The sequence below is a fragment of the Pollicipes pollicipes genome, unplaced genomic scaffold (genome assembly GCF_011947565.3).
Source record: "Pollicipes pollicipes isolate AB1234 unplaced genomic scaffold, Ppol_2.1 Scaffold_4740;HRSCAF=5597_pilon_pilon_pilon, whole genome shotgun sequence".
NCBI lineage: Eukaryota > Metazoa > Arthropoda > Thecostraca > Pollicipedomorpha > Pollicipedidae > Pollicipes > Pollicipes pollicipes.
In genome coordinates this window covers 7,950,825-7,976,115 of record NW_023596545.1, presented here as the reverse complement: position 1 = coordinate 7,976,115, position 25,291 = coordinate 7,950,825, and the positions used below count along the sequence as shown (strand labels likewise).

The 25,291-nt window shown below is 55.0% G+C and overlaps 2 protein-coding genes across 2 annotated transcripts; one reads left to right on the top strand and one right to left on the bottom strand.

Moving 5' to 3' along the window:
- The first annotated feature begins 1,705 nt into the window (after positions 1–1,705).
- LOC119098624 (alanine aminotransferase 2) lies at positions 1,706–12,501 on the top strand. The gene is made up of 11 exons (XM_037221596.1): positions 1,706–2,136; positions 4,719–4,808; positions 5,082–5,169; positions 6,852–7,006; positions 7,514–7,627; positions 8,042–8,251; positions 8,840–8,960; positions 9,316–9,437; positions 9,752–9,937; positions 10,259–10,407; positions 11,470–12,501. The coding sequence occupies exons 1-11, from the start codon at positions 1,894–1,896 to the stop codon at positions 11,558–11,560; spliced, it is 1,569 nt and encodes a 522-aa protein (XP_037077491.1). The 5' UTR covers positions 1,706–1,893; the 3' UTR covers positions 11,561–12,501.
- A 331-nt stretch (positions 12,502–12,832) lies between these two features.
- Positions 12,833–24,021, bottom strand: LOC119098978 (fas-binding factor 1). Its single transcript, XM_037222028.1, has 15 exons — positions 23,760–24,021; positions 22,231–22,822; positions 21,923–22,059; positions 21,046–21,152; positions 20,592–20,700; positions 18,636–18,841; positions 18,194–18,333; positions 17,743–17,858; positions 17,138–17,254; positions 16,215–16,379; positions 15,729–15,833; positions 14,991–15,104; positions 14,504–14,641; positions 13,805–13,957; positions 12,833–13,460 (listed from the first exon to the last, which is right to left on the bottom strand). Exons 2-15 carry the CDS (start codon positions 22,562–22,564, stop codon positions 13,350–13,352), a joined length of 2,052 nt encoding a protein of 683 aa, XP_037077923.1. The 5' UTR covers positions 22,565–22,822; positions 23,760–24,021; the 3' UTR covers positions 12,833–13,349.
- Between the last annotated feature and the right edge of the window lie 1,270 nt (positions 24,022–25,291).

Below are 25,291 nucleotides of genomic sequence, written 5' to 3'. Positions count from 1 at the left end.
AGGCGTAAGACTCTGCGCGAGTCGCAGCTTGACAGTCAACCCCCAGCTCGTCAAGAACCATCTACTGCCGACGCCAGACGGCGTGTTTGCAGGCGTCCGCTTCAAGCTGTTCTGCAAGCTGGGCCTGCGACACGCCTATCGACAGATGGAGCTAATCGAGAGGTCACAGGAGATGACAACGGTGAGCACGCGCCGGGACGAGTACATGATGAAGAGTCTGGCTTATGCGTCAACCACGAGTGGGCCGAGAGGCACCGTGGGAAGTGGGACTCCGACCGGATACCCAGCGCACACGCGCGGGTTAAAGCTCGGCGGTTGCCCCCTTCCCCCCCGCTGCATGCAGGCCTTCCCCACCGCTAACCATTATCCTTCATCCCATAGCCTTGAAATGATCCTTTCTGGTCGAAAGGGCTCTGACCCGAAGAACCAGACAACCCAAGCGTATCTTGATTCAGGGCCAATAAAAGTCCGTTGATATCAGAAATCGTGCTGACGTACGCCGCACACAAAATATCGATGGTAATATTTTTCGTGACATTGAGCATTACATGTCCAATATGGTGGTCAGATTTGTGTGACGCTTCTATGACGTCATGAATGCCTGGGTGACGTTGAAATAGTTTGCATGCGACAGTCTGCACAAGTTCGTGAGCCTCCAGCTCAGGATCCAGAATGCCCTAAGTCTTTAAAAGGGCAGGACTGTGAACTGCACTGAATGGTCTTCAAAATGGCCATCTCAGTTCAAAATCCCATGCAAATGTGGAACACTCTTCATCGCACAGCAACCAGCAGTCGATGCATCTAACCAGACAGCAGCACAGTTCCAGTCCTGCCACAGTCGAGCGCTATGGCAAAGACAGGCCTGTAAAACTGTGGAACTGGTAAGAGTGGAGGAGGGAGAGGCGGGGCTCACAGGCATCGGCAGGCGGTGACGCTACCTGGTACGCCTGACCAGCAGACCATGTGGTGGTGCAACCACTGGCCTGTCCGGCCCCTGCGACCGCTCTTGACGGTCTCACAGAGTGGCGGAGGAGCGTCTGGGGCGGCGACGATGGCTGTTGCCTTGTCTCCGGTGGCGGCCGCGTCGGGGACGGCGACACTGTAGACTTTGAGGTGGTTGCAGCACCCCGTCTGATGCCATGAGTGAAAAATGTATTATAGCAGGTGTGAAAGGGGCCACACATTTAATCGGAAATTGACCTCATTTCCACAGTGGAGCGAGCATCTTAGTGCCGATAAGGTGAGCCTCGCTTTTTTCAGGTACATTTGCGTCTTTTATCGATAAGTTAGCTATCAAATTAAAACCATGTTTTACCAGTTGGTACGACAATATTCAAATACGCGTCGTCAGTACTTTTCTCATAAATTGCTCAAGTTGGCTTCTGTTCCATTTTGCATTTAAAAGTGAGTGAATTTATCGCGGTGCTTATGGTCGATGACCCCAAACCAAATCATGCATATCAACTTCTCATGATTGATTCCTTCACATCTATTAAAATATGGCATAGACTCGACGTTGTATCTGCTAAAATTGGGATATAGCCCAAGGCGTGCGGTAGCCCAGATCTCGGCTGGCTACTCCGTGTTCCCACCGAGTCAGTCCCGAAATTACTCCCATTGACGTCATGTAGCGGGTCAGCCAAATGCAAGCAATTCACTTGGTGACTTTACCCCGTATTTAAGGGCCTTGGACCTTGCGAGAGGAAAGGGTCGCGCGAGGGGTGTCCCGGGATATTGCGCGGGTCTGTTGTAGGGCATTGGTGTTCACTGGCTGCCGTGGTCTGCGGCTGTTCTCGCCATCTGTTACTTGCGCTCAAGCTGCTTGATTTTGAATGGAAGGAGAAGGGCACGTTCTAGGGCATTCTGCGGCATAGGTGAAAGCCTGCTCCAGTGATGTCGATAAGGCATACAATCGTGTGCGGTGGGCGGGTGGGCGTGCGATCGGTGTGCCGGTCCAAAGTTTCAGCTGTCGGATTCTCTCGGTTGATCGGCTGCAGGGGGTTCGCGACGTCAAAAATGGCAACGGGACCGTTTTGTAACTTGGACGATGTCAATAAAAATGTCATCAAGCTGGAGTATGCTGTAAGAGGACCTCTGGTCATCCGTGCTGGAGAGATCGCCAAGGAATTGCAGAAGGTAAGTGGGCGCGGAGACCGCAGTGTGAAAACCACCGGTGTGACCTTGTGAAGGTCGACCCCTTGCCCTACTACAATTGGGTAGTCATTTTGACTGTTAGGACATGTTAGCCTGCATGTGCATATGGTATGATGATGATGGGTCAGTTCCATTTAGATGGCTGAACTATGTTTGATTCTTTTGAAACATTGAAATTGTTTAGTTTTCTGCATCAAATGATGCCAAATGGCTTCACTGGTTGATGTGGTACACATTTTGCAATTCAATGGATCAGTTATGTATATAACATCTGCACTCTCAATGAGCATTTGATCTCACCTGCTGTAATGGTTGAAAATGCCTTATGTTTACATTTGTCACAAAATAAGTCATGCATACTTCCTATTTTGCCAATAAGTCATATATAATTATCCTTTTGCAAGGTTGCTCAGGAATGATTTCTTGATTGCCATTTCAACACATTCTATGTTCTAAGTAAGATAGTTGCACCATTCCAAAAACAAAACGTAGGCCATATAGACCAGATAATCTAAAGCTCAAGGTTCCTTGCTCCGCTGGAAGTTAGAGATGGAAGCATGAATGTAACACTGCAGGCAGGGGTAGACCCAGGATTTGTAAAGTGGGGACCATGTAGCAGGTAGGGGCCTACCTGAGAATGGGAGGCCTCTAAAGTTCCTCATTCTGGCCACTTCAATTTTAAGGTTCTTAGATATGCTATGATTATATGAGAACCCATTTTACTGTGTGCAGCCCAGAGTGCCAGTAGTGTAGTGGTTAGCGTGTCTGCGTTAACCACTGCACATCTGGGAAACCAGGGGAGTAGGGTTTGATTCCCTGGGGTGCCTGCCCTTCCTGATGGTGAGAGGCAGACAATGCCATATAGCCTCAGCAGCTGAATCATTGTAAAGCCCCAATGACACACACACTGTGCACAGCCCTAGGTCTGATGTGCTATAGGTGTACATATGGGGCCTGTTTAGCTCCTCCAGGTCATTGTGTATTCTGTCATTTGAGGTAATTATGTTGGAAAAATGGGCAAAAGAAACTAAAGTGGGCTGCTAAATAAAATCAAAAGCAGGCATAAACCTGATCTTGCTCATTTACTGCAAGCTAGCTAGTTGATATGATCAGCTTATTGCTGGTGACTAATGTTTCCATGTTTAGTGTTTGAGTTTTGCTTTGACTGTCATGAAAGAGTACAACATATTTTAACATTCAAAATGTACAATGATGGGCACATGATGCACAAATCTGACAAAGGCACACATTTGATATCTAGCAGAAATTGACAAATAATATCACTAGTATATAAAATAGTATTCAACAATGTTGTGTAAAAGCATAGCTGCATTTCAGGGTGCTGCTCAAAGGCTAAGGCACCAAGAGAACTTGTTGTCATGTAGCCTCAGATTGGTGTGCATGAAGTAGTTTATTGAGGCCGGTGCATGAGCAAATGAAATGCCCTGGTCCTGGTGCTCTCAAACATGCATGGGCTTATTAGCAACAGATTCTGACTTCATTTAAGATGTCACAACCACATGTGAAGGCTCCAGAGTCATCAAGAGTGTCCCAACTGATAATGATTTAGGCCTATGTCAACAGCATAGGCCCTCAGATAATATGGAACAACACATGACTGATGGGGACAACCTGAGCAATTAAGGGTGCCATGGCAGACCAAGAAAGAGTTCCATCAAAAGTATAGGGTCCTCAGAACAAGCAGCTAGAACCCAAGGCCAATATTGTGGTCCCCCTAAATGATTGGAAATGCCCTGGCAGGCTAGCATCTAGGACCCTGGTCAGAGGACAGGGCACTCTAAGCAAAGTGAAATTACCCGAGACCATTAATCATGAATTGTTCCAGTATGATCAAGAGTACAGGACCCTGACATGAGTGAAGGATCCTCCACAAATGTTAGCAAAGGGAAAGAGCACTAGGTCAATTAAGAGCCTGTGAGTATCATACTGTCTGGGTGCATTATCTGATGTAGTCCCCAGCAATAACACAGGGCCCTCCAAGCAAGTGGAAAGAGCCTGAGGCCACTATGAAGGAACACTGGGCAACCTAGTGTACCTGGGGGGTGGGCAGGTAAGCATGGAGGCAGGCTTAAACATGGGCAACATGTCTTAGTGCCAGAACAGGAGCACTGGCTTCCATTTCCAAAAGTTAAATTCCTGAAATATAATGGTCAAGCTGTTGGTATCTAAGGTTTGTGAGCATGGTTTGCCAATGAAATGGCCATCAATTAGCTCATAATTATGGCTGTGGAAGGTGTGATGACAACAATGACCAAACAATGATGTATCAAGGAGCATATTTACTGAACAGAGAGATTGTGTTGTTTGGAGCAGTCTCCCTACTTAAAAGCATGCAAATAGTTGTAAGTTAGCTTGTTTTATCATATCTGATGTTTGCTTCAATATCTCCAAATGTGAAACACTCCTTTTAACCTCAGGACAGCAAGACTGGCTTCCATTCCCAAAAACGTCTTGCTCCACGAGCTCCGTAACGTAATTTCTCGGGCCAGCCACCCAGCAGATACGTTATTTACCCGCCTTACAATGAAGAACTCATGTTGCAGGGAGAAAAGAAGCCATTCTCCAGTGTAATCAAAGCAAACATTGGCGATGCCCACGCCATGGGGCAGCCCTACATCACCTTCATCAGACAAGTAAGGGAGCTAGCTGGTGCCTGCATGGGCAGCTGTTCATGTGTCATTGTGTCAGTTCAAGGCAGATCATGTGCTAAGTGTTTGATGGCTGTGACTGGCCAGCCAATCAGGGAGGTTTTCTTTCTTCATGTGGACGGCATCACGCAAAAGGCAGCGCGGGGCATATCGTTTTTGGAGCCGTTTTTTGAATTCATTCTGTGACTTATGCGGAAAGAAACGCTAAAGGCGTTATTATGCTGGCCTTCAGCTCTGACAGGCAATGGTGCTTGCCAGGTGACAGCTCTCTGCCTCTACCCCGAGCTCATGAAGTCTGATGATTTCCCGGAGGATACCAAGGAGCATGCACGCACCATCCTGGCTGGTGTGTAAAGACAACCTTGGGCCAGGACATGAAGACGCTACTGTAGCCTTGCGGTGGCGTCAGTGATTGTACGGATTTCATTTGATATCGTGTGTGATGATGTGTTGATCTATTTTGTATGTGCAGTGCAGCCAGAGGTGTATTTTGTGGTGCCCGTAGAATCAGGCATACCAGTGATCCGATGAGTCATGCACGAAGTAACAACATTACGGGGAGCGGGGGAGGGGGGGGGGGGCCTTGCTTGTGCTGTTGTATGCACTATTGTGACATGCGGCAGTGGCTTCAACCAAACTATCCGTTGCGCGGCCCTTAATTTGTTAGTCATAGACGAAACGGTCACAAGTAAACTGGCTTCCTATCGGCTCAACATGTAGTCCTAAAACACCATTTTCCACAGGGAAAACAAACGGCTTCCGATCACCCTAGGGAGGCGGTGTCTGAGACAGAGCAGGCAGTGGACTTCCGTCAGGCTGTGGGCGCAGCTGTCCGTGCGTGTGTGTTTGTGTGTACGTGTGTGTTTGTGTGTACTTGCCTGTGTGTACGCACACGCATGCGTGTGTGGGGATGTATCCAGCCGGTCGGATGGTGCATGTGGGTATATGTCGGTGTCGCCTGACCCGTGCTGACGGCCAGGCTGCGGCGGCGGCAGTCTGGGCGCCTACAGCTGGTCCGCCGGCGTGTGTCGGTGTCGCCTGACCCGTGCCGATGGCCAGGCTGCGGCGGCGGCAGTCTGGGCGCCTACAGCTGGTCCGCCGGCGTGTGTCGGTGTGGCCTGACCCGTGCCGATGGCCAGGCTGCGGCGGCGGCGGCAGTCTGGGCGCCTACAGCTGGTCCGCCGGCGTGTGTCGGTGTGGCCTGACCCGTGCCGATGGCCAGGCTGCGGCGGCGGCGGCAGTCTGGGCGCCTACAGCTGGTCCGCCGGCGTGTGTCGGTGTGGCCTGACCTCTGCCGGTGCCCAGGCTGCGGCGGCGGCAGTCTGGGCGCCTACAGCTGGTCCGCCGGCGTGTGTCGGTGTGGCCTGACCTCTGCCGGTGCCCAGGCTGCGGCGGCGGCAGTCTGGGCGCCTACAGCTGGTCCGCCGGCGTGTGTCGGTGTGGCCTGACCCGTGCCGATGGCCAGGCTGCGGCGGCGGCAGTCTGGGCGCCTACAGCTGGTCCGCCGGCGTGTGTCGGCGTGGCCTGACCCGTGCCGATGGCCAGGCTGCGGCGGCGGCAGTCTGGGCGCCTACAGCTGGTCCGCCGGCGTGTGTCGGTGTGGCCTGACCCGTGCCGATGGCCAGGCTGCGGCGGCGGCAGTCTGGGCGCCTACAGCTGGTCTGCCGGCGTGTGTCGGTGTCGCTTGACCCGTGCCGATGGCCAGGCTGCGGCGGCGGCAGTCTGGGCGCCTACAGCTGGTCCGCCGGCGTGTGTCGGCGTGGCCTGACCCGTGCCGATGGCCAGGCTGCGGCGGCGGCAGTCTGGGCGCCTACAGCTGGTCCGCCGGCGTGTGTCGGTGTCGCCTGACCTCTGCCGGTGGCCAGGCGGCGGCGGCGGCAGCCTGGTCGCCTACAGCTGGTCTGCCGGTGTGTGTCGGTGGCGCCTGACCCGTGCCGATGGCCAGGCTGCGGCGGCGGCGGCAGCCTGGGCGCCTACAGCTGGTCCGCCGGCGTGTGTCGGTGTCGCCTGACCTCTGCCGATGGCCAGGCTGCGGCGGCGGCAGCCTGGGTGCCTACAGCGAGAGCGTCGGAGTGGAGGTGATCCGACGCCACGTGGCGCAGTACATCGAGGAGCGCGACGGCGGCATCCCCAGCGACTACAGCAACATCATCCTCTCGGGCGGCGCGTCCGAGGCCATTAAGGTGAGCGGTGCTACGCGGCGACGCGTTGATCGCGCAGGCTCACCGCTGTCCGCCAGTGCTCGCCAAACGCCGTGCGATGGTGCGGCTGGCCTGCATTGTGTGGTAGCTGGCAGCTCCAGGTGATTTATTCGCTATCGTTTTAGAATTAGTCTTTGCAACTGTTAATGTCTTGACGTGCAGCTTTACTACGTCCGTGTATTCGTGTAACCAAGCACAACACTCAAGTGCAATGATTGGTCGACGCATGTTAATAGCTATGTGTACTTCACGGCCATTCATTCGTCATTTTCAAGCTCCGTACACATCCAAGTCACTGTTACATCGACTTTATTTCAAATCCAAGACCCAGCCGCCTCCGCTCCTGCTGCGCCGCTGAAGCAGCCGCACCCCCCCCCCCCCCCCCCCCCCGCCCCTGGCTGTGCCACCGAAGCCGCTGCCTCCCCGCCCCCGGCTGCCAGCGGTGCTTACCTCTCACGTCGTGCCTTCTTCTGACCTCGATGTCGGCAGTCTGTGATGGCGCTGCTGAACCGACCGGACGGCGACCGGGCGGTGGGCGTGATGGTGCCCATCCCGCAGTACCCGCTCTACTCGGCCACCGTCGCGGAGTTCGGCATGCACCAGGTGGGCCGCCGGCTGGAGCGGGGTCACGAGCTGGCCATGTGGGGCCAGTCGGGCGGCGCGAACGACCGGCAGGCGGGCCGAGCGAGAGCCAGTGCGCCGGTCGGCGCGGCTGCGTCGGAGGAGCGGGGCCGTTTTGAACGTGAGGCCGCGTATTACGGGATGCTAGGGTAATTGAAGGCGAACGAAGCGCGTTGGTGCCGGAGCGTTTAACAGCACTGTAAGTATCTTAGAAGCATCACGAATGTTAGGCACTTGCTACGATATGATACGATGCGATGCAGTGCGATGCAATGCAATGTGGTACGTGACGTGCACGCCACATTGTCTGTGAACTAGCGAAGCCCTATGCTTCTGTGTGTGACCAGTTTACCCTCCCATGCTCACCTCCGCTCCCCCAACCTTCCCTGTGCTCAGATCAACTACTACTTGGACGAGCCGCGCGCCTGGGCGCTGGACATGAACGAGCTGAAGCGGTCTCTGGAGGAGGCGCGCGCCAGCTGCCTGCCCCGCCTGCTGGTGGTCATCAACCCGGGCAACCCCACCGGCTCCGTGCTCACCCGTCAAAACATCGAGGACATCATCCGCTTCGCCTTCAACGAACGGCTCATCATCATGGCCGACGAGGTGGGCTGTGGCGCGGTGGGCTCGGGTCCGGTTCGGCCTGGTCTGGTATGGTATGGTATGGTATGGTCTGGTCTAGTCTGGTATGGTCTGGTATGGTCTGGTCTGGTCTGGTCTAGTCTAGTCTTTCCTGGATTGGTCAGATTTGGTCTGGTCCATCCGGTTCAGATCGGATCGGATCAGGTCGGGTCGGGTCGGGTCGGGTCGGGTCGGGTCGGGTCGGGTCGGGTCGGGTCGGGTCATATATGCTCGTAATGTATGCTGTGCGGCGAAAAAGAAAACCGGTCGGGTCGAGGCGGGTCGGGTCAGACATGCTGGTAATGTATGCTGTGCGGTGAAAGAGAAAACCGGTGTGAATCTCTGCCACCGACGCCGTGACTCATTGCAGTCGGCTTCGGCGCGGTCTGTGTGTGCATATTGCTGCATGGCAGGCGCCTGACATAGCTGGATATATACAGATGTGATGGTGGATGGATGGATGGATGGATGGATGGTGGTGGATGGATGGTGCTATGAAGGTGACAAGTGTGCCCTAATGAGCCACACGCGGCAGTCTCGCAAGTCGTTGACTGTCGGTGCCGTCTTTCCCAGGTGTACCAACACAATGTGTACGCGGCCGACCGGGAGTTCCATTCGTTCAAGAAGGTTCTGTCCGAAATGGGCGAGCCGTACAGCACCATGGAGCTGGCTTCCTTCATGTCCTGCTCCAAAGGCCAGTGGTGCCAAGTGGGCGGCCATCTCTGGTCCTCCCGCGTTCAGTCGTGACGCACCTGGTTTCCCGTCTGTTCGGTGCCCCGATTGCCGCGTCATGACTGGTACAGGCGGTTGACGATCAGGGTTATTGCTCTATCTTTCGAGAACGCTCTCAAAAAACCATGCCGACTGCGCGCGAGTGTGCGAGCCGCCGCCATCGCTGACCAGTTTCCTGGGTGTTTCCCAGATGGTGTGTCTGGTTCACGATGGCTGTGCTATCCCAGCAAGCGGCCGTTTATGTTCCCTGCCGATTTATAAGGACACGGAAGGCGTTCTCCCGTCACGTCACACTCAAACGGGACTGTGTGCGGCAGGCTACATGGGCGAGTGCGGCCTGCGCGGAGGCTACTGTGAGCTGCTCAACTTCGATCCCAAGGTCAAGGCCATGCTGTTCAAGATGATTTCCGCCAAGCTGTGCTCCACGGTCCACGGCCAGGTGAGTAACACGTTGGTCGCCGACTGTGTCGGCTGGCGCCAGCATGTCGGGCGTCTCGCGGGACTGGTGGCGTGCACCTGGTGGTGCCAGTCGTAAAAACGCGCTCCCGTTTTTGTGCAGTATTTATCGAGGTCGTGATTAGGCGGTGTAAGTGTTTCTGTTTCACGACTGCCTTGTTTTATGAATGATGACCAACATTTCGACATTTGTTGAGCTCAAAAGTGCCACTGCTTTAGCGCATCCCGCCCGCGGCGAACTATTGTGTCCGCCGGCGCGTTCTCAGAACAGCAGCCCACTGCCGGTGTGTTTGGCAGGCGGTGATGGACTGTGTGGTGAACCCGCCGCGGCCGGGCGAGCCCAGCTACGCGCTCTACGACAAGGAGCGCCGCAGCGTACTCAGCTCCCTGAAGGAGCGGGCCACCCTCATCGCCGACACCTTCAACAGCATGGAGGGCTTCACCTGCAATCAGGTGCAGGGCGCCATGTACGCCTTCCCGCAGGTGAGCCGTCAACGGTGCCCGCTGGGCTGTGCGAACCTGTCCCGAGCACGTATGTGTGTGTGTGTGCCGAGACGACTGGATGGCTGGAATAGGCCGTCGGAAAATGTTGAGACGTGTGTTGAGCTTCAGTTCTCTTTGACATGGTGTAGCGAATCAATTTTTAAAAGAAGTTTAAGACCCGGGCGTTCAGGGAGGTGTGCGTTACGGCGTTTTTGTGGCTGATTTTGGCATAAAGGGTACCCTGTAATGCCCACACTGCCGGTATCGCTGTTGCCCTGTCCGTGTTTGACTCGACTGCATGACGAGCGTCCTTGCCGGCAGCTGGAGCTGCCCGAGAAGGCGGTGGAGGCGGCGAAGGCGGCTGGCCAGGCGCCGGACGTGTTCTACGCTTTCCAACTGCTAGAGAACACGGGCATCTGCGTGGTGCCTGGCTCTGGCTTTGGGCAGCGGCCGGGCACCTACCACTTCAGGTGAGGGTGGGCGACGAGGAGGTGGTGCCCAAGTCTGGCTTTAGACAGCGGCTCGGCGCCTGCCGCTTCAGGTGAGGGTGGGTTTGGCGAGGAGGTGGTGCCCGAGTTCGGCTTTAGACAGCGGCCCGGCGCCTACGGCTTCAGGTGAAGGTGGGTTTGACGAGGAGGTGGTGCCCGAGTCTGGCTTTAGACAGCGGCCCGGCGCCTGCCGCTTCAGGTGAGGTGGGTTGCGGGAGGTGTGCCCGAGTCGGCTTGCAGCGCCCGGCGCTCCGCTCAGTGGGTGGTTGACGAGAATGGGCCCGAGTCGCTTTAGACAGCGGCCCGGCACCGCCGCTTCAGTGAGGGGGTTGAGGGAGGTGGTGCCGGTTCGCTTTAGACACTCAGGTGAAGGTGGGTTGACGAGGAGGTGTGCCCGAGTTCGGCTTTAGACAGCGGCCCGGCGCCTGCCGCTTCAGGTGAGGGTGGGTTTGACGAGGAGGTGGTGCCCGAGTTGGGCTTTAGACAGCGGCCCGGCGCCTACCGCTTCAGGTGCAGGTGGGTTTGGCGAGGAGGTGGTGCCCGAGTTTGGCTTTAGACAGCGGCCCGGCACCCGCCACTCTAGTGACGAGTGACGCTGGTTTATGCTGACGGGCGCGAGAACGTCGGCCGGGCGACAGGACCCATCGCCGGGGCGCTAGTGGGATCAAACAGACCGACAGTTGTACATACTTGAGCTCATGTAGGAGGCTTGGCGAGGGCCGCTGAGTTCGCGAGGCAAGTATGGGGCGGAGAATGCATAAGGGTTGACTTTGGAATATCTTTTTAGGTGCCGAAGGTCCATTTGCACATCATTGACTGCCCTTGCGTGCTACGTGCATGTCCGTTCCGGTAGGGGGATGAGTCATATTGCATTAGTTGTGGCTACTTTAGCGAAAGGCTTTGAAAGCAGTGTGGCCGCTGGGAACACCAGCCAGCCGGCTAACCGTGAGTGGTGGCACTGCCCAGTGTCCGTCGCGGGTCGGAGTGCCCCTGCTGGTCGATGCTCCCTACTGGCCAGCGAATTCAGTCCTCTATCGTTTGCAGGACCACCATCCTCCCGCAGACTCCTCTGCTGAAGGAGATGCTGGCCCGCATGCAGGAGTTCCACCAGAAGTTCATTAAGCAGTACCAGTAGGGCCTGGCGCAGGTGCTGCCGCGCACAGCTAACGTCCATGGAATACGATGGCGATGTGGTGTCTGGTCTGCATCCGACGGCGTGGCGAGTAACAGGGGACGTGCGGCCGTGCGCGTTACACACTGGTGCGCTACCGATAGTACACATCTTGCCTTCGTTGGAGACTAGGTGTCTTTGAGCCCATTTATTATGACCGAATGTGAATCAAATCCGTTTCTAGTTTGCGTTAATGGTTAGTGGGTGGGCCGGCGGATGAAAAGCGTGTGAAATACGCGGTGGTGGTCTATCCCAGCAGACCTGTGAAAAGTTGTATTGTTTCTGTGCACGAGTATCTGCCAAGTCTCGTTTGAGTGACGCAGAAAGTTGTATTACGTCGCTTGGGCGGCTTGTCCCCGCGAGGCAGAAGCTCACAGTTGCTGCTGCGAATGGCAAGATGCGTTTTTGGCTCGTCCCAGTGGTTAAAAGAAATGTAACTGACGAGTCAACGAGTCGCCTGAGTATCCGTGATAGCTGGAGTTGCAAACTCGCGTCTTCCGCGTCGCACTTGTTTGTGCGACAAGCGTAGCATCAAATGCTTGGCGTGCTAGTCGCGCGTTACAGCGGTGCGGTGGTCACGAAACTGCCGCTGCACCGTCTCGTTTTTTGGAGCTTGTCGCGGGCAAATAGCGTTGGCCACTACTCGTTTACCGGAGTATCCCATGACGCATATGGCACGTATGCCCTGTTCTCAGGTGCGAGAATTTCACATAGTCTTTTGGCGTAGCGGTGCTATGATGCAGACCTGTGCGGCGTCGCCCAACCGGGTGTGCGCTGGGCGGTGGGGCCACCGCCGCGACCGGTGCAGATTTGCAGCATTTCGATGGTGTGCTCAGAGACCGCTGGTGCCGGTTCACGTGGTGGTGTGTGGTGCGATACATAGCTGAGCGCCTGCATGGCATTGACGAGGGCTTTTGACTGCCTCGGTGCGACGGATGGACTGGAGGGCACGGTCGTCCGTGACGTCATCTGGCTGTCCGTACGCCAGGTGATGCCACCGGCGCCTCTTCGGCCCCGGCTCCTTGTCACGATTTCCCGCCAGAGACGCAGGGAGTAGACTTAAAAGGAGAATTAGCTGCCTGGTATGCCCGTTTGGCACATTAGCTCGGTACAGCGGACCGCCGGGGTGTCGGTAGTCTAGTGGTTAACGCGTCTGGTGCGGGGTTCGATTCCGCAAGAGTGCCGGGGCCATCGCAAGGCCCTTTCTTCGTCGTGCATCGCGAACCGGGCACGTGGTGCACAACCACAGACTCTATTTTGTAGCGAACACGACACATGCAATTTTTCTCCACCCAAGTCACTCATGTGGCAGTGATCGTTGGCCGGGTGGGGCCCGCAAATGAAAACTGATCCTCGTGTACTTGTCTATCACATGCAGACATTGCCGGGGAACACCGGCGGAGAGATCAGATAGCCCTCAACAGCTGCTGGAGGGCAGCCCAAATGCTGACGGCATCACCGTCCCACTAACTTCACACGTCCCACCGACCACGGATCCGCGGCCTATACAACGGTCATGGAGCCCGATGGCAATGGCCGATGGCCGCGTGCCGGTACGAGCACGGTTGTGACGCACCGCCCGAATAGTGCTGTTGGTCGAAGGCCATCTCCTAGTCTATGGTGGGTGGGAGCATCGAGTTGACAGCAGGCTTGTATCAAGAACCAGAGGCGAGACAATGGAAGCAGGCGGTCCCCCCATCCGGGAGAGCGGCAGTCTGAAAACGGGGTGCCAGCTGTTGCTCGAGGTCTGGTCTCAGCTGCTGGAAGTCAGCTGTTTGATGAAGGCGGCCTCCCGATCTAGGAACTCCCGGTCTTCGTCCGCCCGCAGCTTCCACAGAAGCACGGTCGGGTCCACCGACACAACCTGCAACACAGGAACCCCCTGCGCTCAGAGACACGAGCGGACGAAGCGGCCGTCCCTCCCAGGTGCGGAGTAAAGGTACGCAGTGGTCTGGCCGATGACCCGAATGGGGTCAGTTCAGCAGAAGGGCACGCTACGTGAGTACCACGGCAGTAAATGCCGTAAAATGTCCCACACCTCGGGCGGGCGCGTCTGATAAAAACTGCCACGAAAAAGCAATAAAAGAAGAATACCACGCGCTCGTAGAAGACGCGCAACTAACCGTACAAGACCGGGTTCGCGGCACACCACGAACACTGGTCTGGTCGCAGCCCCGGTGACCGCAACATCGCCGCCCGCGGTCGTACCTCTGAGCCGGGTGCGCCGTCTCCCAGCGTCCTCTCGGCACCTCCGACCGGTACGCTGAGACCGGCCCCAGAGGCGGGGCCGGGGCCGGGGCCGGGACCGGGCCGGGCGCGCGAGGGTCGCGCCTGACGCTCCTGGATCAGCCGCATCCGCTCCTGGGCATCAGTCGCAGCAGTGGTCAGCGGCCTGGGCACGGCGTTCGCAGCAACTTGGGTGCGACAGCTTAGTGAATTGAGAGAGGGGCTGCCAGGTCGCACCCTTGTTGGTACCTGATACACTGGTGTTCTGTTCGGCACTGATATGGTTCAACGTAATATGTAGTGTCCATATATGAAATGCGGTGGGAAATCAAGTCTGAGCTTGCAGCTCAAGATGCGGCCGAAGGAATGCACACTAAACGAGCTGAGCCAGTCTTCTGTCCATTACCCCGCCTCGTCTTTTACGGGCTCTACATGGTATACGGCCAGTGCAGGGGCACAACGCTAACAATTACACGTTGGCAGGAGACAGCACGCCTCAAACCTCATTCGCAATGCTTCCAGATAGCCAAAATAGGGCTGCTTACTGGCATAGCTGCAGCACCATAGCATGCACTACTCCCACCACATCACTCGCCACACACCGAAACAGACGGCCCGCTTCGCCAGCCTAGACCTCCCCCCCCTCGCCCCGACCGGCCAGATGATATCCAGTCTACCGACCTGGGCCAGCAGCTGCTCTTGTGCCTTCACTTTGGACTGTTGACGCTCCAGCAGCAGCTGCTGCTTGGTCAGCTCACCCCGCAGCGCGTGCGCCTCGTCCAGCGCGCGCCGGCCGTCGTCGCGGGTACGCATCGCCATCTGGAGCATCGGAGCACTGTGAGGGGCGGAGGATTGCCATCTGGAGTACTGTAACGGATGGAGCATTGCCTCCTGGAGCACCGGAGCACTAGGACGGATGGAGCATTGCCATCTGGAGCTCTGGAGCACTGAGGGATGGAGCATTGCCATCTGGAGCTCTGGAGCACTAGGAGGGATGGAGCGTTGCCATCTGGAGTACTGGGACACTGTGAGGGATGGAGCATCGCCAATCAGAGCACTGAGAGATGGAGCATCGCCATTTGAAGCACGATGAGGGATGGAGCATTGTCATATGGAGCTCTGGAGCACTGCAAGGGGTGAAGCATTGCGCACCTCACACGACACCCACCTCCGAGACGTCGTCCACCTCCTGGCTCTTGAGCTTGAGCAGCTGGGCCTGGCTCTGAAGCCGCTCCAGCTCGCGGCTCATGGCCTGCTGCCGAGAGTCGGCGGCCAGCACCGCCTGACGGTGACCGCAGCACGACCGGAGCATCAGGCCGCGAGCGACGACTGGTCACACGCTACCACGTATCACACGACACGGCTAAAGGGCCTCAGGCTCCGAGGGACGACTGGTCACACGCTACCACGTATCACACGACACGGCTGGAGGGCCTCAGGCAAAAAGCGCCGCATTGCGGTACGTCTTTATCGCGAAGCAAAAGACCTGCCTTAGATCACTGCGTGCTTGTGTATACGGCACGAAGCGATTAAAAAAATCCTTTTTCAAAAGTAACGCTAGGTGAAGGTCTCGCCGCAGCAGAATGATAGGCGGAATATGGGCAGCGATTGCCCGCGAGATCACCGCGGCCTAGCCGCCGTTGGTTGCATGATCAGTGGGCAGCATTGGTAAAGCCGGTGACGCGTTCTAAGCGTAGCGGCATGCGGCGCGTCTCGCCATGTCAGCTAGAGAGCAGCAGGACGGTTTGGCTGGCGCATCATCGCACATTCAAGGCCCGGCACACATGATCCGCGTGGGCCAAAAATTACGGGCATTTGACCAGGCTAAGTGACGGACTCGGTGGGCGCAATTACGCTGACGGCATCACAACTGAAATCAGGCCCACTCGGCCCAGCGGCGGCATACCTGCTTGGCCTCGGCCTGCAGCGCGGCCAGCCTGTCGCGCTCCTCGGCGGCGGCAGTCCGTTCCTCCGCCAACGTCCGGTACATGCCGTCCAGCTCGGCCACCGTCTGTCAGCACGGACGGAGACGTGACGGGCGCCACGAGCGGTACGCTGGCTGTGCTGGCGCCGAGGATGTGTGGCACCAATGCGACATACGATCAAATGACTGTCCGGCTCCAGAGGATGTGTGGCAAGCACGTTACACAGCATTACGTTTAACTGCTTTGTTGTTGTTTAACATCATAAGTTAAAGTACAGCGAGACGTCAGAAGAGTGAGTACTGCGTGACGCCGGACGCGTGAGTACTGCGTGACGTCAGACGCGTGAGTACTGCGTGACGTCAGACACGTGAGTACTGCGTGACGCCTGACGAGTGAATGCTGCGTGACGTCGGACGCGTGAATACTGCGCTACGTAATACATGTAAGAACTACATGACGCCACTGACCGGCTGGTGATCGGGCACGAACTTCGTGCCCCTGCTGCGCTCGGGCAGACCAGCCAGTCGGAGCCGGGCGTCCAGGCGGGCGTGCGCGGCCGCTATATCGTGCCGCTCCGAGTTGACCTCCTCCAGCCAGAGGCGCTGCTCCTCCAGCAGCTCACGACGGAAGCCCTGCGGGCGGGCGCCGACACGACGGTGAAGGCCCGTGCCGTGGAGTACCAACACAACACAGCTGTGGTACTGACGTGGAAAGGCGACGTGATGTTCGTACAAACAACGCACATGGAACGGATCCTATCAGAATTCAGACCATTAAAGCTGTTTCTATTTAACACATTAAAGTGACTTTTACACATCTGTATGGAGTTTCGAAAAGAAACAGTCATCTTGAAGATCTCAAATGATCCATCTTGAAGAGAAAGAGCCATCTTGAGGATCTTTGGATGATCTTCAAAATGGCTAGTTCAATTCCAAGCCTCGTACAAATGTGGGCACTCCCTTTCACCAAACTCGAGTAAAGTGAGAGCAACAGCATAGACTACACGGTCCACCATACGAACAATACAAATCAACAGCCAGATGGAAGTGTAATGCGCTGGTCCTGCGCATCCGAGTCATCTCATCGGTAGGCAACCGAGCCCACCGGCCGCATATTCCGCTGCATTTCTCACCCCGCGCGCACTCACAGATTGTCCTGCCCCTCTGTCAGGAGAGCTCACCTCTAGCTGCTGCCGCTCCCGCTCCAGGCGTTCTATCAGAGCGCTCCGCTCCTCTGTCGGAAGAGCTCACTTCTAGCTGCTGCCGCTCCCGCTCCATGCGTTCTACCAGAGCACTCTGCTCCTCTGTCGGGAGAGCTCACCTCTAGCTGCTGCCGCTCCCGCTCCACGCGTTCTACCAGAGCGCTCCGCTCCTCTGTCGGAAGAGCTCACCTCTAGCTGCTGCCGCTCCCGCTCCACGCGTTCTACCAGAGCGCTCCGCTCGCGGTCCAGGGCTGCCTCACGAGCTTCCACGCGCACCTGCTGCTGCTCCAAGCGGTGTTTGGCCTCCTGACGGCACCGGTAGACCGCCGTCAGCACCGCCTCACGGACGCCGCGGACACCAGGCAGTGACTGGTGACTGCCACATCGGAGATCCCCGGTCACTGGTCCTTTCAATGCGTACACATGGACATAGGGAGTGTACTGGTCCATCTTAGCATGTAGAAAAATATGCATATTTGCATTTTCATTACTGAAAGGTCGAGTCATTTGACACCGTGGCGGCTACGCGTTTAGCATCCGAAGTGATGGCCACTCTGTGATCGCAAATTGCTCTCACCAGAAACAAGGTAGCACGCGCGAATAGCAGGATTCGAGTATGCAAACTATGCTTATCAGTGAAAATAATCCTACCGAAGCAAGCCAGACACACCAAAGATGGTGCACTGACTGCTAACAGTTGCATCCCTGCCGCCACCTTACAAGCACTGTACCACCACATCTTCGGAGGAGAAAAGTACACAAAATCACATCTTGCGCGCAAGAATTCCAGTCACCTTGGCTTCCGAGCTGGACGCGTCTAGGTTGTACTGCAGCTTGGCGATCAGCTCCTGCAGATGCTCTCGCTCCTTGGTCGTGTCCTGCTGCACCCTCTCCAGCTTTCCCTCCGTCTCTGTGTTGAACAGAACTCTGTCAGGCCCAGCCGCAGCAGCTAGACCCTCACAGTGTACGAGTGCGCGCGCGTGTGCGCCACGGCACTTGAGACCAAGCTAACAATGCTTGTGAACATTGCATCAGCACGTAGTAAAGCCGGAAGCTCGCCACACAATGAGAGTGCAGAGCATTTCTGCCTACCTTTCCAACTGGATCGCAATGATCACCATCCCCGACACCACGCGATAAGGTAGAAGTCGGCCCGCGAGTGACGCCTCCCGAAACATGTTTCAAAACGTTAAGTAGATACTGCCGGCGCGGCGTCACATCCGGGACGAGTGATGCTGACCACACCTTTGAGCTGCTGTTCTTTCTCCCGGAGCAGTGTCTCCCGGGCCTGCAGCGTGACGTCATACTTGTGGCTGATCCGAGCTAGCAGGTCTTCAGTGACATCGGAGGTCTTTTGCAGCTGGTGTATGGCGTCATCCAGCATTCTGTCCAAGCATGGGGACCCGGGGTTGTTTCACAGCAATGGAAGGCTATCATGCCAATGGAAACATAACCTCATCGTCACAAGTACACGTTAAAAGCGCCTGAGTGTACTTTACAATGCACATCGGAACCGTCCATTGTGCCAAACAAGTCAGCCAGAACACACAACAGCAGCCGTGACGTAGAAATATGCAACGATGCGTCCAACACCACCGTACTCAATATTTGGGGAAGTAAGCAAAACCTTTAAGATATGTGCCAAGACGGGACGGCCGCACGGGTGGCGCGGGCACCGGATGCTGACCCCGTGTATTTGCTGGTGCTGCGCACGGCGTCCACCTCTGCGTTCCGGAGCTCGCTCAGCCGGGCCACCACCATCTCGTGTTCACCGCGCATGCCGGCCAGGCTCTCCTCATATGTGGTCTTGAGGCGGCCGAACTCGGCGCTTTGGACTCCCTCAATGGTCGACAGGTGGCGCAGGTGGGAGGTGGCCGCCCACGACGCCTCCTCCTGGATGGACACAGCACGTGATTGCTGATTCCGGCAGGACGCAAAATAAACTTAAACAAAGCAAATCTTCGGTACAAAAATCAAATAAAATACATAAATAGATGAATGCAAATTATAGTAAATAGCCAAAGAAATCCAGGAAATAAACAAAGCATATTTTATGCAAATACAGACATTCAACATACCTCTCAGCCATTCACTTGACAAACTGGCGTGAGTTGAACAGCATAGGTCTAAAAAGGAAAAAAAAAACGTGACGTGATACTCATGCGTGTCACTGCATAAACTGTAACAAATGCTCCATAAACACACACTTGAACAGTGACTACGCTCAAAGTGCAGTGCAATGAATTGGAGCGCACAAAACATGCGCAATAGAACAGAGCTGATATTTCATCATAAATGAACGAAGCACACGACAGCGCAACGCATGTCCGTAAACGAGAGCAGCGACGCTATACACAGCACGATTCACGTGTAGTTACCAAGACCTGAGCCACAAAACAAGGGCTGGCACAGTAGGGGGTGGGGGAGGCAGTTGCCCAGCAAGCCTATTTTGTTCAAAATAAAGGCTTTACAGCCTTACATGTGGTCAAAATTCAAGTACGGAGGCATTGAGAGGCACAGTTTATGCTTAAGAGGCATTGTGATGGCTCTGGAGGCTTCCTTTATGAATAAGGGGACACTTGTCCGGATTAACAAGCACTCCCAACACGTCCTACCAGGAAGCCCTATTCTGCAAGAGGATGCCACTTGTATATATCAAAAGGCTGCTATTCTGGACTAGGGTACCATATTTCGGAATAATGATGCCCATTTCTCTATTTGGAGGCCTGCTTTGTGAAAAGATGGGACCCTGTTCTGGATCAGGAGGCCCATATGTGCATTGGGAGTCCTTTTCCTGGAAAAGAAATCCTTGTTTTGCGATAAGGAGGTCCATTATCAGATCAAAGGTCGCCAGCTTTAGTCAGGAGGTCTCTTTTCTGGATGTTTTAATTGCTGACATTTACTGACACTAAGTTTCATACAGTAACAGTTTGATAAGCAGGGCACATGCCTCTACTGCCCCACTGAATATGATATTGTACAGGTGGCCCCCTGTAATGAGGTACCACTTTGCCCAGAAGGCCCGCTGCAAAAGTTTGCTCTTTCAAAATCTGTAGTGGCGCCCCACCACAGGATCAGATTACAACGTGCATCACATCGGGATTTTTATGCTGCTAGAAGTAACAGAAAGTACTTAATTCGCGAAGTGCTGCAACTGAATGTAAATAACAGCAACACATGTACGATGGCACACCAAATACATCTCCAATGATCAGTACAAAAGGGTTAAATGTTGAGTCGGTGCCAAAGTGATCACAAACAGCATTCTGGGAGAGGACTTAGTGCAGTATCGTCCCAAATAGGAACAAATCGAAACAAAACAAAGGCACGAATATTACAAAGCACATACCACATATAACAACAGTGAAACGCAACAGCATGTTTCTTTGCTAATGCAAAACAGGTCATTCACAACTCCATCCAAGCATACCACAATGCGCAGGCAATACAAGGATGGTGATTACCGACCATGCCCATGATACACAGCAAGAACCAGGCGTCCTGTTTCACATCATCGATACACTTCTAAAAGAGGAGGCCGCCGCAACCGTAACATCGTAAAAACAAGCCGGACAGACGCAGCTGACTGAAAGCGGCGTAACCGCGGACGCCGCAGAACCAAAGCGCCCGTGCAGTGACTGACCTGGTGCCGCTTCAGCCGGTCCCTGAACTCGTCCCTCAGCCTGCTGTTCTCCTCCATCAGCTGCTTCTCTCGCCGCTGGTAGGACTCGTCGGCCGTGGCCAGCCGGTGTCTGAAACACCACGCACTGCTCAGACTGGGGCCGATGGCTGCTCAACGACATTGCTACGACGGATTGCAGGGCAGCCCGAAGGCAGGCAGCCGAGGCGAATCGTGCAGGTAGCCGTTTCTCTACCGCGCCTGCCCGACTCCAAACGAGCTGCTTGCGTAAAATCGGATCCAAAATAATGTGGAAGTACACGAACAATGCAAATTCCATCATGCACCATTTTCACAACCAACAAGTCAAGCTGGTGTCAAATATCCAATGCGTTCAAAAGGCGCAGGGCGGGCGTCCACGTCAGGCAGGGCTGCTGTGAGAGGAAGGCGGCGCCGGGTCTCCGGGAGCGCTACTCACCTGCAGGACTCCTCGAGCTGACTCCGCTCCTCCTCAGCCAACCTCTTCAGCAGGGCGATGTGCTCCTCGAGTCGCTCCTTCTCCAGCTGGTGCGCGCCAGACGCGCTCTGCCGACAGTGCGGCCAGCGTGACCAGGACACCGGTGAAGACGTGCTGCCCCAGCCAACCAGCTGGATCAGTCATATTGGGAGCAGGAACGCATTGAAAATAGAGAAACTTTGAACAACTGCAGCTGACGAAGTGCAGGAACATGAAATGCCACATGAAACAATCCCCAGCAGGCAGAAAAAGCAACTTAAATATTGCACTTTGGCAGGTCCTAGCATTGCTGCACAAAAGAGCGACCTCCATAACTTAGATCAGTTGACAATGGAACAAATAAAATTGCTGCCCCTAGTGCAACAAACAGATCAAACTGATGATGACAACAAACTTGGATGCAAACAGATGCAACAAACTTGGACAGATCACCCATGCATACAGTATGGCAGTGGAATACTTGCTGTGGTATAACAAAATATGGTGACTAACCAAAACCCAGTCAGGTTAAGTTAAGGTTTAAGGGAAGTCTTCTTCTCAGTCTAAGGGAAGGTAAAACAGCAAAGGAACTGTATGAGCAGCCAACCACCGTTTCAGCCACAATCAAGTTTCAATAAACCGCGTAGCTGCGTCACATGTGCAGACCGCTGCAAGAGCTGGCGCAGTAAGACTAACAGGGCCAACATATTTCAATGGCAATGTGCCAACAAACTGCCTATGTTCGATGAACACTGGTGTGAACACTATCGCACCACACCATTCACCCACGGCTGCATCACGCCTGCAGCTCAGCAAACAGACGCCGCCGGCTGTACGGGATCCAGTCGTTCAAACACACCTGTAACTTGAGCACTTCGGCCTCCTTCTCCGCGAGCATCTTGTTAACCTCGGCCAGCCGGGCGCTCCAGTCATCATTCAGCCGCTTCTCGCGCGCCAGCGCCGCGCCCTCCCGCTCGGAGAACAGCTCGCGCTGCGCTGCGGCGGCCGGCGCCGGCGGTGCGGGTTCGGCAGCGGGCGCCGGCGCCGTCAGCCCCAGGTCGCTCATCCAGGGCGCGGCGCTGGTCCGGGCGGCTTCGGCGGCCGGCTCGGCCGACGCCCGTGGTCGCGCCGCCGGCTCCGGCGGCGGCGCGGCGGGCGGCGGCGCGCGCGCCGGCGACGACGGCTGCTTAGGCGAGAAAAGATTCAGCGGATCGGCGGCGGGCGGCGCGCGCTGACGACGCGGCCGGCCAGAGCGCGTCGCCGACGGCTCATACCCGCCCATGTTGACGTCGCCGCCACCGTCGTCGGCCGTCGGCTTGCCCGAGACCATGTCGTCGAACAGGGTGGTCTGGCGCGAGGGCGTGGCCTCTGCCGGCGCCGATGAGGCCGAGCCGGACGGCTTGCTGGAGAGGATGTCGTCGAACATGGTGCGCTGGCGCTGCGGTGTGGCCTCGGCAGGCGGCGGGCCCGACTGCTTGCCTGAGAGTATGTCGTCCAGCATCGTTCGCTGGCAGGGGCGGCGTTGCCTCCACGGCCGGAGACGGAGACGGCTTGGCACTCAGAATGTCATCCAGCATGGTGCGTGGCTTGGCTGATGTGGAGCTAGCTGGCTTGTCCCCAAACAAGTCAGCCATGAGGCGTGCCTTTTTGTCATCTGAAGACATGGCTGATGCTGTTTTTAAAGCTGAGCACAACCCTATTGAAATTTTATCTGGTCACTTCATTGTGTGGCTGTGCTTTGCTTTACACAAGTCTCCATCTGAAAACAAACATAAAATCATCGTTAGTTTTAAGGTGTACTCCTTTAACTCAAGATAAGACCACATAAGTGCCACCAAAGCTATCTGCCACATACCTTGCAGTCACAACTATGTACTTGGCATCTCTGGAACAATTTTCCTACATGCATCATTGACATTTCTTGCTGTAAAAGGCAGCTTAATCACTTTAATGAGACCATTTTTCCCAAAATACCCATACAGGGGCACAGCCACTCATGACTCAGGGCAACATGTGGTTAACACTATTCCACTTCCATAGAGGTTAGGGAGGCATTTGCATTCAAACTTGATTTCAAAATAAACTTGTTCATATAGGATGTCTTGCCCCAATCAGCTGAAATCCCACAAGAACTCAAACCACAGAATCCCAAGACATGGAATGGAATCATGGAAGCTGTTGGAGTGAGGGGGGAGTCAGAGTAGAACCTACTATTGGATTTATTCCCAGAAAAAGTACAACTTCATGATAAGAACAGCTTTAGTTAGCAAGGTGTTGCTATTCTTCCTCCAGTTTCTTTTCATGGCTGAGCCAAATTCCTTGTCAAACTCAAATCTGCTTGCTCTCATTATATACATGGGAAAGCAGTATAGCTTCAAATCATTTGCAGCATGTGCTCCATTGGAAATATTGTGAGCTTGTCTTGTTAATGCCAAATTCCCAGGGATTATGAATATTCTTGAAAAGAATCTTAAGTTAAAAACCAGCTAAGTGCACATCAAGGAATGCAAATGGGTCCTGAAAGCGTCAAAGGTACAACATAAAACATGCTAGGCCCTTGCCTGCTCTCAATATTTTTAACAACCTCCTACTGCTGGGACCGGAACAGAGGTAAACAGGAAGTCTGATGTCTGTTGGTAGGTTTGCTATTAATGTCAAGGAAACATTTTCTGCATGCTTTCACAACTTGCACTCACATTTCACCCAACCTGAAACTGATATTTTACAGATGCTTCAGACCAGTGGCACATCAAAGAAACTCATGGGGATGTGTCCGGCGGGCTCAAGTCTGGGTTATCACTACATCACAAATGAACATGTTCCAAAATGTGGAGACCAGGAAAATGATTACGGCTTGAAAATTTTTTTCCGGAATTGAAGATAAACACGCAAGCATCGGTTATGATGGAATAAGCCCACTTGTGACTATTGGTGTACTTTTTAAAGGAAAATGCTTCTCTGAACAACACAATTTCGCTGTTCGAAAAACATGCCCCCATACCTGTCATTGTTTGAAAGCGTTACCGCACCAAGGCCATGTAGTAATGTATGATCATCCGGTGATTTTCCGGCACTTTCCCTTCACTATTACAGTGACGTCACAAAGTCCCAGCCTGGCATCAGCACTCCGCCTGCATTATCTTCGCGTCTGCTACACCGGTGTCCCCTACTAACAAATGCAACTGGTGGTCGCTGCAGGGCGATTCAAGAAATGCTATGAGCAGATGTGAAAGGATGATTGTTTGCCACGCTGGGTGTATAACAGCGAACATAGGCCTAGGAACCGGGAGCCTGTGCGCCATGGCACTCCCACCTACTGAGGATGCCAAACATTGAGTCTATAGCGATGTATTGAAGTTGACCAGCCTACAGCTGCCTAAATGCAGGCTGGCTAGCCCACCCAAGGTCCAGCCACTGCCAAGGGGGAACTGACCGGCACCAAAATCAGCATCCGAACTGTCGCGCTGAGCCTAAGCACTATACATCATGACGCGCCGGGTTGCACTGGTGCGTGCTGGAAACAGTTTGAGACGGCGGAAGTGGTGTGCGGCCTGTTAGAACACGGGACATTGTGGCACATTGCACATCGCATCAACAGTGACACGAAGCCTCCGATGATCGTGGCGCGTGGCGCTAATCAAGGAAATATCCGTCACACCATGCAGGCCGGTTCATTGAACACATCTAATAGGTTCCTCTGTGGGCGCAGTCGCCCCAGGTCCTGCTATGCGGGGTGAACGCAGCGCCACCTCTCTAGTCATCAAGCCACGGCCAAGAGCGCCCGCGCCGCCCCGGTTTTTACAGCGCCTCTACCTCGGCCGGATCCGGGGCCGGGGACGCGGAACTCGCGTGGGCACCGCCAAGGGCGCGCTGCAGCTCTTCCATGTCGTCAACGCGTTGTTTTCGGGAACCGTGATGCAGCTTGAAATGTACATGACCATATTATAGCCATATATGTACACAGCCATGGGTATTTTTCCTTTGGCAGCCAGCAGCGCGTTCTTTACTTCCCGTGTAGTATTCGTCAGCGATTCAAAGAGAATAAGACGGCTGTAAGTGGCAGTCCCGTGTCTTTCGTACATCTCGTCACGGAGTTTCTTCCTATCGAACTGGCAAATCACCTTGCTCTCATTGGGCCATTTGGGTACTTTATTTTTGGACTTCCTGGATTTCTCATTGGACGATGGCGACCTGGCTATCGTGTCAGCCCACGTTCAGATCGGGGAAA

Coding starts and splice junctions, on each gene's coding strand:
- LOC119098624 (XM_037221596.1), top strand. CDS start 1,894: ATGTCGATAAGGCATACAATCGTGTGCGGTGGGCGGGTGGGCGTGCGA. Junction 4,809..5,081: donor ACATCACCTTCATCAGACAA/GTAAGGGAGCTA, acceptor GGTGCTTGCCAG/GTGACAGCTCTCTGCCTCTA. Junction 7,007..7,513: donor GCGCGTCCGAGGCCATTAAG/GTGAGCGGTGCT, acceptor CGATGTCGGCAG/TCTGTGATGGCGCTGCTGAA.
- LOC119098978 (XM_037222028.1), bottom strand. CDS start 22,564: ATGCTGGACGACATACTCTCAGGCAAGCAGTCGGGCCCGCCGCCTGCC. Junction 20,701..21,045: donor CAGCTCGAGGAGTCCTGCAG/GTGAGTAGCGCT, acceptor GTGGTGTTTCAG/ACACCGGCTGGCCACGGCCG. Junction 15,105..15,728: donor TGCAGGCCGAGGCCAAGCAG/GTATGCCGCCGC, acceptor GGTCACCGTCAG/GCGGTGCTGGCCGCCGACTC.